At 43.2% G+C, this 11,584-nt stretch overlaps 1 protein-coding gene across 1 annotated transcript; it reads right to left on the bottom strand.

Moving 5' to 3' along the window:
- Positions 1-1,192: 1,192 nt before the first annotated feature.
- Positions 1,193-10,591, bottom strand: LOC127544520 (cytochrome P450 11B1, mitochondrial-like). Its single transcript, XM_051971182.1, has 9 exons — positions 10,304-10,591; positions 9,232-9,387; positions 5,827-6,026; positions 5,248-5,451; positions 4,572-4,726; positions 4,034-4,200; positions 2,929-3,007; positions 2,004-2,216; positions 1,193-1,423 (listed from the first exon to the last, which is right to left on the bottom strand). The coding sequence occupies exons 1-9, from the start codon at positions 10,567-10,569 to the stop codon at positions 1,310-1,312; spliced, it is 1,554 nt and encodes a 517-aa protein (XP_051827142.1). The 5' UTR covers positions 10,570-10,591; the 3' UTR covers positions 1,193-1,309.
- Positions 10,592-11,584: the final 993 nt, after the last annotated feature.

Below are 11,584 nucleotides of genomic sequence, written 5' to 3'. Positions count from 1 at the left end.
ATAGAGAAAGTAACAGATTCCTTAGGACAATTTTGAAATTAAATTTCTGAAGGTGAGTTTTATAAACAGAAGCTCAGACTGGAGCAGATTGGATTGGGACAGATCTCAAAGACCATTTAGTAAATCCTTTACCTAAACTGAGCAAAACAAAATCCGGTTAACTGGTTATTACCAAATCCAAGTTTTCTATGTACTTCCATAAGTAGAGCATCCAGACTTGGACTCAGTAGTCTAGCTGTGACCTACCTAGGGCAAAAAGCAGTGGGACTATCAGAAAAACAGAAAATGGAAGAATCACAGTTTGACTGAAAACATTACAAAAACATTAGGACAGTGTCATGGTCATTCAGATAGTCAAGAAGCAAGTGCCCACTGAATAACAAGCCCTGGATTTGGTTACATAAAAGGCACAAATGGAAAGGATTCATAGTCCCTGGTCTGAGGACTTCGTGAACTTGTGGGGTGCTGGAAACGTGAAGGAAGAATATAAGAGATATCGACAAACAGGCAGCAATGTTCTCAGAACATTCAATGAATTGGAGAAGTCCGAGCTAGAAGTCCTGGCTGGGAGTCCTGGATTTGTCACTTAAGGGGTTGTGTGACCTTATGTAAGTCTTTCTTGGCCCCAGATTTCTTCCTTATAATGTTGCAAGACTGGACTAGGCAATCCAGAAAGCCCCTTACAATTTGAATAGTCTATAATTTTATGACTTTTGGATACAATGAGATCTAATGGTATAAAATGACTCCAAGGAAAATAAAAATACCATAAAAAGAAGGGACAGAAGACCCAGAGAGGAGGACTCAGAGAGATGACTGTTATATTCCCTCAGCAACATGGAGTTCCAGAAAGGAATCATTCTCTTTGCCAATGAGGTGGCTTAATGTCAGCGAAGAAGGGATGGAAGATGGCTTGCTTCTAGATTGCATTTGGAACATAGGACTTAAAATGGAAAGGAGGCCATGAATCGGTGACCCCCCCAAAAGTGAGGCTGGTATCAGAGCAAATGTTCCAGGATCCTAAGATCTGGATCTGGAAGGGACCTTAGGACAGAAAGTCTAGAATGGAAGAACGGAAAGGGACCTGAGAAACCATTTATCCAACTCTTTCATGGAATTAAGTGATTGTAGAGATGTCACCCAACCAGCAATTAGGTTAGAGACACACAGTTAGGAAGTAGCAGAGCCATGATTGGAAATCAGTTCCTTTTATTTCAAGTTGCACACCGTCAAATACTGAAGGGTTAGGAGACTCAGTCCAGGGGAGGGACCAGGCAGGGATTCTGCTTATTGAGGCAAGGATGCAAGGTTAATTGAGCTCACGCAAGGTAAAGAGTGGGAAGGATTTGGGGTGAAGGATAAAGCGGTAGGTCAGGTCCAAGTTGTCCTTACTTAAGGTCTCCACATGGAAGTTTTTCAAGATCTGAAACAGATATATGAATTTCAGATAAATTGTCAGATTTTAGCTCCCAGAATCCTAAGGGTCTTCTTGTCTCTTGAAAAGTCTCCTCTTCTCTCCATTGATCTCTGTTCTTCCCCCATTTTCTTCTTGATGGGGTCACAGGCCACTGTTCTCCTGCATCCTCCCTCTGCAAGACTTACTTCTAATCCTCCTAAAAATCTAGTAATGTTAGTCTTGGAGAATAGTTCAAAGGGGCTTAGAGGTATTTCCTCTTAATTTCTGAAGATATAGCTTGCATAAAAGAGGGCTTATACTTGTTCTACTTGGTCCTAAGTCGTAGGACTTTACTGAGTGGGTAGAAATTATAGAGAAGAACATATCAGCTCAATAACAAAACTTTTCTAAGAAATACAGCAATATAGAGTGCCTCAGTCAAGATCTGGTCAAAGATTAGACAATCATGACTTGGAAATGTGAGTTAAGATTGAACAAATGTGACCTTTGAAAGTCTCTTGCAGCTCTAAAATTCTTGGATTTCCTTCTAAACCCACCCCAAATCCTTCCCCCATCCGGTGGATTGACCTCCACTCAGTCCACTCACATGGTGCAGTAAGAGGAGCATTTCACTCTCGGCTAGCCTGCGGCCAATGCACTGGCGAATCCCAAAGCCAAAGAACAAGAAGCGGAAGTTGGAGATCTGATTATTGGACTGCTCAAAGCTGGGGGCTAGCCAGCGAGACGGGTCATAGTGGTCAGGTCTGACAAAGACCTCCGGACTGCGGCCCATGGCATAGAGGGAGATCTCGATCAGGGTCTGTAAGGTGGACAGCATGTGGTGCGGTGAGGTAGGGTGGGAAGGAAGGAAGATGATGGAGTGGGATTGGGAGGATCAGGTGGATTTCCCCCCATTATGGTCCACAGGGGGCTTCAGGAATGGGGCAGTATATAGGCAGCAAAGACAAAGAATGGTGAATGAATCCTTATGGCTGTATGTAAAGAATCACAGGAGACCCACAAGGAGTCCAGATTCTTGGGTTCTAGCCTCATTTCTGCTTTCTATGAGAAGAAGGTCAAATCATGTCTTTCTGGCCTTCAAAAAATGAGAACTTGGGACAAAACATAGTTTTGGATTCCTTCCAGCCCTGATAACCTAGGTATCTAGGCTCATTCCACCCCTTGTTCTATAGATTAAAATGTTTTCCCCTAATACGATGTGAGGAATGTTCCTACCTCGAGGGTAAGGACTTCTTCCTCTTTACAACATGTTTTTATCTTCAAGATATCTTGTATCCCTAGTATCTGGCATTGTATTATGCGCCAAGTAAGTGCTTAATTAATGTTTGTGGACTGAATTTCCAGTCTGATCTATGTTCTATGTTGAATTCTTTCCAGTTCTATTATTCCATGTTCTGAATTCCTAGGGGTGTCTGGGACTCTGTCAGCATTCTTAGTGGGAACTGGAGGTTGCAGATTGCAAGTTGGTTTAGAAGGATAGGGAGTGTGGGAGCAGAGTGGTGTTGACTCACGCCAGCCGGAACATGGTAATTCTGCAGGACCGTGTCCTTGGCCAAGTAGCGATGTATAATTGAACCAACTGGATAAAGCCTGGAGAGGAGAGCACCCAGCCAGAAGTGATATAGTCAGTATAAAGCTGATATCACCAATTCTTTAGCCCATCATATCCTTTTCCCATCATTCTCCTTTACCATAGTCCTATCCCCCATTTTCTCTCCCATTCCTATTGATCATGTTTTCTTTAAAACTTATACTATATTGCTCTCTAAGGTATCTCTGCCATCCCTTCAGACCCTCCAAAAACAACAAAAAACAAACAAAATTTCAAATAAGGCCATTCACAGGCTGAGGGTATTTCACACAGATGAGAGTGAGAGAAGGTAACTAAGCCATTTAGCCCAGAGGAGTCTGTAGTGGCTCTCTTCAAAAATGGGAAGAGCCATTCTAGGGTTGAGATAACACATTTGTTCTCTGTTCTCAGAGAAAAGAACAAGGATCAAAAAGGGGAATTATGAGGACGTCAGATTAAGATTTAAAATATTTTAAAATGATAGATGCTCTGCAAAGCTATATGGGGGATCCATAATGAAAAATGAGGTAATGAGCTCCTTGTCACTGGAGGTATCAAAGAGGGTGATTGATAAGGCTTCAGGGCAGATTTAAGAGGAATTTCTTCATTGAATAAGGTTTTGAAGAGATAATTTTTTTTTTAGGCAGTCATATAATATTTTTAGTCTTACTTTAATTTTATTTTCTTTTTGAGATGACCTTTGAAGTCTCCTTCAAAAGGCCTTTTATACCTGACCTATACCTCAGGAGCTTGAGAGTTAGAGCCTTTTAAAAACTGTCTAGACAATCTCCCTTATTTCTCAGAAGAGAAAACTGAAACGCAGAGAATCTAAATATTTCTATCAGAATACCTGAAATTGGCTGCAATGGGAGATAATCCCATAGACAGTAGCCTCTGGAAGGACAGAAAAAGGAATCATAAATGGGTACCAGAAACACAATCAGCTCTGATTTCCCAGTTTGGCCAGGGAGGACCGCCGGCTCTGGGTTTTACGGCCAGTCCCCCTCATACCCTACCTACCCACTCTCCATCCCTATCCCACAAACCTCAGGGATTCTTTGATGGAAGCACGCAGAAGGGGCAGCTCCTTGACCAAGAGCTGGGGCTGCTCTTTGAGCCGTGTCTCTGCCTCCTTAGTCTCTGCTCTCAAAGCACTCTGCAGTTCTTGGTTCCGGGCCAGCTCAAAGAGGGTTGCCACCAAAGGGAAAGCTGTCTGTGAAGGGAGCAGGGCTTAAGTCAGGGGAGCAGGTGCTGGCGTCTCCCTCTCAGACCAAAGGTGAGGGGCCAGGTCAGCCTTTTGGGCCAAGGGTTTTAGAGACACAGAAAAAGAGAGCAAAAAGAGAAACAGAGATAGAGGAAGGGAGATATAGAGAGAAGTCAGAAGGAATTAAGGAAAGAAGGGATAAAGGAGAAAGAAGGAAGAGAGTAAGGGAGGGAGAAAAGAAAGGATTGAAAGGTGAGCAATAGGTTTTTAAATTAATAAGGACATGAAAGAAAAATCCAAAAAGTGAGTGGTCACTGGGTATCTAAGTAGCTGGAAAGAGGGGGTAGTTCTGGGATGTTGCTGCCCAGTTGGGCCCTAACCGTTTCCACGCTTCCGGCCGTGAGTTCCGTTATGTTAACTTTAATGGCATCTAGAGAGAGGTCAGCTCTCGCCAGCAGTTCAGCCATGATACCCGAGTACTGGGGTGAGCCATTCAAACACATCTCCTGGTAGATTTTCTGAATACACTTGTCAGCTAGAAGGGATGGAAGAAGATCAGAATAAAGAGACCGGAGGGAGACTCTAACTGAATCAGGGCCTTCCACACCCCCAAGATGGATGCTCACTAATATAGGACTCTAGTCTCCTATCCCTTCATCTTCCCATTTCTCCCTCTTCCTCTCTTCATTCTTACATTTCTCCAATTTAAATAGCCCCTTGACATTGGCACTGTAAATACCTTTACTTTATAAATGGGGAACCCAAGATGCTGAGAGATTAATTTAGGCAGAGATTCACAGAAGAAGCAGCACCATGACTGGAATCCAAGATCTAAACCTCTGTTCTCTATTGTGAGGTTCCTCACAGCTCTAACATTTTATGCCACAATATGCATCAGCTTTAAAATTCTTTGCTCCAATTTTCCTCTTATTTGAACAACAATAAAAAATTCTATGTTGTAAAACACACTCGCTCTACTGCTCCCTCCCCTCCCCTCCCCATCTTCTCCCTTTTCTCCCCAGGCCCAGGGTGGGGGGCAGGAGAAGCCCTCCTCACCATACTGGAAAATATGGTCCCAAGATTCTAAGTGCACTTTCCACAGCTTGGAATTGATCAACTGGCTCAGGATCAGCGGTGTGTAGAGGAGCAGGGATGTGGAAGAGAGCATGTTGCTCATGGCCTGGATGAACCTCAGACCCTCAGGATTTGGGTTGTTGCTCAGCAGTCCCAGCCGTTCTCCATATAAGACATAGGTGCCCGCTGAAGGATAAGGTGAGGAAAGAGAAAAGACTGAGTGGTGACAATGGCCTGGCTAATCAGGTACCAGCTGCCCCTCTTCCCTTCCAATCCTTGATAACTTTGTAGCACCCCCTTTTATTGCTGAGGCAATTGGTGTTAAGTGACTTGCCAGGAAGTGTTGTGTCTGAGGGCAGATTTGAACTCAGCTCCTCCTGACTTCAGGGCTGGTGCTCTATCCACTGCCCTGACCTTCAGCTTTCTTGCAGTCTCTTTGTTTTTACTTCTATTGGTTCAAAATCCTGCTCTGAATATATCTTCCCAAGGGAGTTTCCTAAGATTGTCATCCTTCTACCCCCATACCCACCCCCAAACAGAGACTTCCCACCCCAGGCTTACCTTCCATAGTGAATCTGAAAACATAGGGGCAGATGTTGAAGGTGAGAGACTTTCGAACATTCTTCTGCAGTTGATTATTCAGGCATTTAACAAAATCTTGGCAGACAGAATTCACGAAGGGGATGTACTGACCAGTACTCTTTAGGGAGAGCACTTCCTGGTTCAATTTCACTCGATTATGGAACCACTCTTTCCCATTCCTGGAATTAAGGGGTCAAGGTGGCAGGTGGGTATCCTTTCTCCCACCCCCTACTCAACCAGGCCACGCCTTCCTCTGCCTCTATAAGCATTTTTACTTCTCTTCCTTACCTCCCCTCCTTCTCCTTTTGTCTTAGTTCCTGCTTCTTCACATACTAGAAAATCTCCACTTAGAAAAGAACCTTGAAAACAGGTGATCCAAACCCTATCTAAGTGGGAATCCTTACTATGACATTTCCTATGACATCCAATTTCTCTTTGAAGACCTACAGAATAGGTCTCAAAGACCTACAGGGAAACTTATTTCCTCCAGAGGAAGCCCATTGCACTTTGATGTAACTCTCCCTGTTGAGACTCCTTTGCTTCCACTGAGTTTCAACTTAACTTTCTATTTTTCAGAATTTCCTGTCCTTCCTTTTACTCTGGCTCCAGGTCCCTGCCTCCATTTGCATTTCTCTCTCTCTTTTCATGTCTCAACCTTCTCTCTTTTCTTCATGAGAGTCTCTTTGCTCATCTTTTATTTTGTTTCTCCTTCTGATGACATTTCTCTCTTCCCAGGAGTTCCACCATCTTGCTATATGTGACCACAGTTTATCTACTTCCTCTGCTTCAGCATGTGCCCTGTGGAAATACCTGTGTTGTGGTATAAAGAGTTCTGGACTTATTTAGAGTTCAGATGCTCAGGAGGAAGTTTGTGATGTGAGAATAAAGAGAAGTTAGAGCTGAGTTAGAGATGCTGAGATCTCCAAGCAAGGTAGAGGTAAAAAGGGTCCAGGACAGATTTCTAAGGAACAAGCACCATACATCCATCACACACAGTAAAGTGTTTATTAAATGCTTGTTGCTCAATCACCTGACTGACTGACTGACCTAATGGGTAATTCTGTGATTCAATTGGAGTTTGATTCCAATGGAAACTCACAATCAGAGCTGGCTTTGGACATTTTTAGTGAAATGTCCCCATTGTGAAAAATAGGAAAAAATGAACTGAGAGCTACTGTGCAAGTTGGAAAATTTGCTCTGACAGGGTTTACCAAGACTTTGTTGTATGGGACTCTCGGCTGAAATGAGACTCTGGAAGGGTAGCTTGCTCAGTCATTTCAGTCAAGTCAGTCTCTTTATGACCTCATTTGTAGTTTTCTTAGCAAAGATATAGTTTGTCATTTTCTTCTCCAGCTAAGTTTACAGTAGAAGAAACAGAGGCAAACAAGGTTAATTGACTTATCTAAGGTCACACAGCTAATATATGTCTGAGGCTAGATTTGAACTCAGCAAGCTGGTTCTTTCTGACTCCAGGACCAGCGCTCTATTCACTGAGCCTCCTACTTTCCATGGAAAATATATCTTGATTAAAAAAATTAAATGCAGAACAAATACAAATGGTGGAAAGAGATTAATATCTGTATTAAACAATCTATCCTTGTGAGGAAATCACGGACTTGAGAGATCAGTTGGGGAAATGCAACAGTGAAGTGCTTGTGGGAGCAGGAGTAGGAGAAGGCAAGGAAGCAGGAAGACAGACTCTCACAGTGAGGCTTAATACTATAATAATGGGGACTTCAGTTATTTTCCTCTCCAGTTTCAGTATCATTTGGTGCTTTTTCTTTCTTGCTCCTAAAAGCAAAGGAGCAGAAAAATTCACAATTTGCCTTAATGATTATATTCATGCTTCTAAAGGTAGAGGCAATGACCTGAGAAATTTCTTTTGGGCTTTTAAATCTGACCAAGAAGGAGAGAGAATGGCTGGATTCTGACCTAATCGAACTGCATTTTGGAGTGTTGGACTGGCTTCTATGTACAACAATTTAGAAAGTAAAAGGACTGGGGTATGGGGTGGGGAGGAGGGGATGGTGGGGGTAAATCACAGGAGAATTGGTGGATGAATCTGGGAATGCTTAACCTGGCGAAGGGAATTCTTGGGGAGGGGTCAGTGGAATAGAATGATGATGGTGATGATGATGATGATGATGATGATGCATTTATTATGGGCCAGGAACAATACTAAACATGTTACAAATATTTTCTCATTTGACCCTTATGATGCTATTGGAAAGTAGATGCTATTATTGACCCCACTTTACAGTGGGAACTGTAAGGCAAAGGAAACTTTGGCAGACAGAGAGGAAGTGACTTGCTCAGGATCTCATAGCTATTAAGTGTCAAAGGAATTTGAATTTCAATCTTCCTGACTCCAGGTCCAGTGCCTTAACTTCCAGGAGATGATAGTTCTCCTTGCCTGGAAGCTTTCCAGTGGAACTGGATGTCTGCATTGTGATGATTACCTAGAGGCATTTTTTATGGATCAGGGTTCAATATAGGTAAAGATTGGATTAGACGACTTCTCTTGTTGCCTCCTATCAATCAGCTATCAAGTTGAAGAACCTACTACATGCAAGACATTGGGGATCTAAGTATAAGACAGTTTCAAGTTGCCTCAAGTACACATTAGCTACGATCAAGACATTGAACTTCTCAGAGCCTCAGTTTCTTTCTCTGCAAAATGGGGATAAGGTAATAGCTTCCTCCTACAGATTGTGGAAGAATCAAATGAGATAATATTTGTAATGTGCTGAGCAAACCTGAGAGAACTGCAGGAATGCCAGCTCTCCCTAAGTACAAAGAATGAAACAACTTTGAGATTTATGAGAAAGAGAGAAGTTGTTATCTCAAACAGAAATGCCTTGGGAGTAAGGACAGTTGGTTACTTTTGCCTAAATAATAAATTGACCTTGAGAGACATCCAAATTATGTTATTTCTCAGGTAAGTCCTATTCACTTAAATCTCACTGATTGCTTCTTTTTCTTCTTCCAACCTCCAAAGGCTCTGCCTTTGGCTCTCTGCCTGTATCTCTCTGTAGGTCTCATCCCCTAAGTCCATTTGATACCATTGTGAAAATTCACCTCTCTGTGGGTGATTTCCATGTGAGACCAAAGCTCTGGGATAAGTATATTTGAACACCCACTGAAATGTTCAACAATGAGCTCATTGTGCTTTCCCTCCCTCCTCCTTCCTTGATAATGAGCACTCCTGGAACTTTCTGGGTGGTATCTTAGACCGGGATTCTCTGGGAATCCTTCCATTCCTCCCTGCCTCCTCCCAGCTGAGAGAGGGGATAGCCACTGGCTCATCAGAGCCAGTCTGTCTGCTCTGGACTCCCTCCTTCCCTGGGACTCTGTGCTGCTCCCCAGCCCTGCCCAGGTACTCACAGGAGGAAGAGGCCATGTTTGAGCTTTCGGCTCTGTCTGTGCTTTAACCAGGGGATCATCTGATTCCTCTGGGGAAATTGTCCTTCAGCCTTCATCACCTTCTCCACATCCTGGGGCATCATAATATGCACTATACTGGAAGTTCCCATCTTGTCCCTGCAGGAAAGATTGGGGCTCAGACTTCAGCCTGGCCAGCCGTCACTTCCAGATGGCAGGACCCCGTGGCTCCCTTCAGCCTGGGGTTTCTTGGAGAATAGCAACTGTCTTCTCAATGTACGAATCCTTTTAGGTTGGGGATTATTAAGGGAACTCTGTTGAATTCTTTTCTATATCCTTCAAAGTTCAACTCAAAGGCTCCCTCCTCCAGGAATCCTTCCTTGACCCAGTCCAAATAACACATTTTAAACTCCCTTTTGTTTGCAATGTTCTAAGACACACAAAGTATAATGCATTTAATAGTTTTCTATATATTTTTTCTTAACCCCTCTCTCTGGATTCCGAGTTTCATCCCAGTTAGCATAAGCTTTGTATCAGCTTAGAAGATTGCAGATATTTAAGAAATGTTTGTTGAACCAACAGACAAACACTCAACAAACATTTAAGAGCTTATTCTACTCCAGACACTGAGGAATGCTTCATTTGTTGCAGCTGGGATGGCCAGCAAGGTCTTCCTTCTGTCTAACCTAAATCCTTCTCAGTAGAACTTGAGTCCTCTGATGAGTATCTTGGTAGAAAGAAGCCCAGTACATTAAAAAAATGTCTACCTACTACCTGCAATAAAGAACCACTATTCCAAAGATGTTATTTCAATATTTTCTCCTCCAGTTGCCATGTCTGAGCTGTGGGGAAGGGAGGGGAAGGGAAGAAACTGAGCTACCCACCATTCTAGCCTATTTTCTTGTGATTATAAGATCCTAACTGGGCCAGGGGCTCAGAATGGACCCAGTGTTAAGGTGCACTTAGAGGTCAATCTTGAATTAGGATTGGGGCTCATTTTACAACTAGGGTTCAAGCACATGCACTTGGGGACCCACAGAAAGAACAGTGGTCAGTAAGCTTAAAAAAGTATTACCTGTAGATGGGTCCTAGTTTCTGAAAGTTCTTCTGGGTCTCAAGATGTAAGTTCTCATAACCATTGCCCTTCCATATTCGCAGCATCTTGGTCCAGGGGTTGCCTTGGTTCTGGGGAATGGCCTGGAAGGGCCTCACAGAACCAAGTAGGGGCTCTGACTCCCTGAGGGGCTCTTGGACAGCCCTTGTCGTCAGTCCTCGGCATCCCCCCAGCCTCCACCACAGGGTCTGTAGCAGCTGTGACCCTAACTCTGTTACCTGCTTCATCTCCCGCTGTCTGAGTCCTGGTCTGTGCCTGATTTCAGGCCCATCCCATAAGCTGTTTAAAAAGGAAGAATTTCAAATTCAAGGTCAATGTCAGATCTACATCATGAGAACAGGGCCCAGGGTCATGTAACAAATACAGATTGTGGGGAGAGAGAGAGGAACTAGGGGCAACAGAATGTAGGAGGGACTTCTTATGAGATGACTCAGAAGGGACATTAAAACTTGTAAAGTGTACTCATTTTTCATGGCCCCATTTTTCACAAATCACACAAGGGAAGTGATTTGCTCAGGGTCAAAGAACTAGTAATATTTCACCTGGGATTCATATTTATGTCTCTCACTCCCAATTCATGGCTTTTCCCATTGCATCACTGACTTTCAAAGGACTGGACCAGAGATAAGGAAAGGTCCTAATAAGTGTGCTTGTGTATATTTGTGAGCATACGTACGTCCAAATACGTCCAAGTACATAGTTGTGCTTATGGGTATGTGTGTGAAGTGCATTAGCCATTATTTTGGCATCTGTTACAAAACCACAGTCTGACTTTAAAAAATCTAAAAGTCTGAGATTCTGATACTTGCTAGACTAGAACATTAAAAAGATGGATAGAGTGGGAAGGGGGAAGAGCTGGGAGGATGCTCTCTCTCAAATGGAGTATCTGTTGGGTGTTTGAATCACTGTGGGGCTGAGAGAAGCAAAGGGAGAAGCAGGTGTAGCCTGGAGGTTTCAGGGAGAAGCAGGTGCCTGCAATTTCATAGATATATCAGAAATAGCATTGGCTGTTTGATGGTCGGGAAATTGGCCTTAGAGTATGGGCCAAACAGCTAAGAGGAATACAAAGAGGAAGAAGGGGTAAAGGAGAAGAAGAGGGGGAGAAAGAATAAAAAAATGGTAAAAGTGGAAGAAAGAACGAAGAGAAGAAGAAAAGGAGAAAAGAGAAAAGTGGTGGTGAAGAAATAAAGGGAGAAGAAAAGATGGGAGGAAAGGGACAAAAAAGGAAAGAGAAGAAGTAGA

This window comes from Antechinus flavipes, chromosome 1 (assembly GCF_016432865.1).
Source record: "Antechinus flavipes isolate AdamAnt ecotype Samford, QLD, Australia chromosome 1, AdamAnt_v2, whole genome shotgun sequence".
NCBI classification, from domain to species: domain Eukaryota; kingdom Metazoa; phylum Chordata; class Mammalia; order Dasyuromorphia; family Dasyuridae; genus Antechinus; species Antechinus flavipes.
The sequence above is the reverse complement of the archived record's forward strand: the minus strand, read 5'-3'. Positions and strand labels throughout refer to the sequence as shown.

Coding starts and splice junctions, on each gene's coding strand:
- LOC127544520 (XM_051971182.1), bottom strand. CDS start 10,569: ATGAAGCAGGTAACAGAGTTAGGGTCACAGCTGCTACAGACCCTGTGG. Junction 5,452..5,826: donor TTTCAGATTCACTATGGAAG/GTAAGCCTGGGG, acceptor CTTATCCTTCAG/CGGGCACCTATGTCTTATAT. Junction 4,727..5,247: donor GGACCATATTTTCCAGTATG/GTGAGGAGGGCT, acceptor CATCCCTTCTAG/CTGACAAGTGTATTCAGAAA.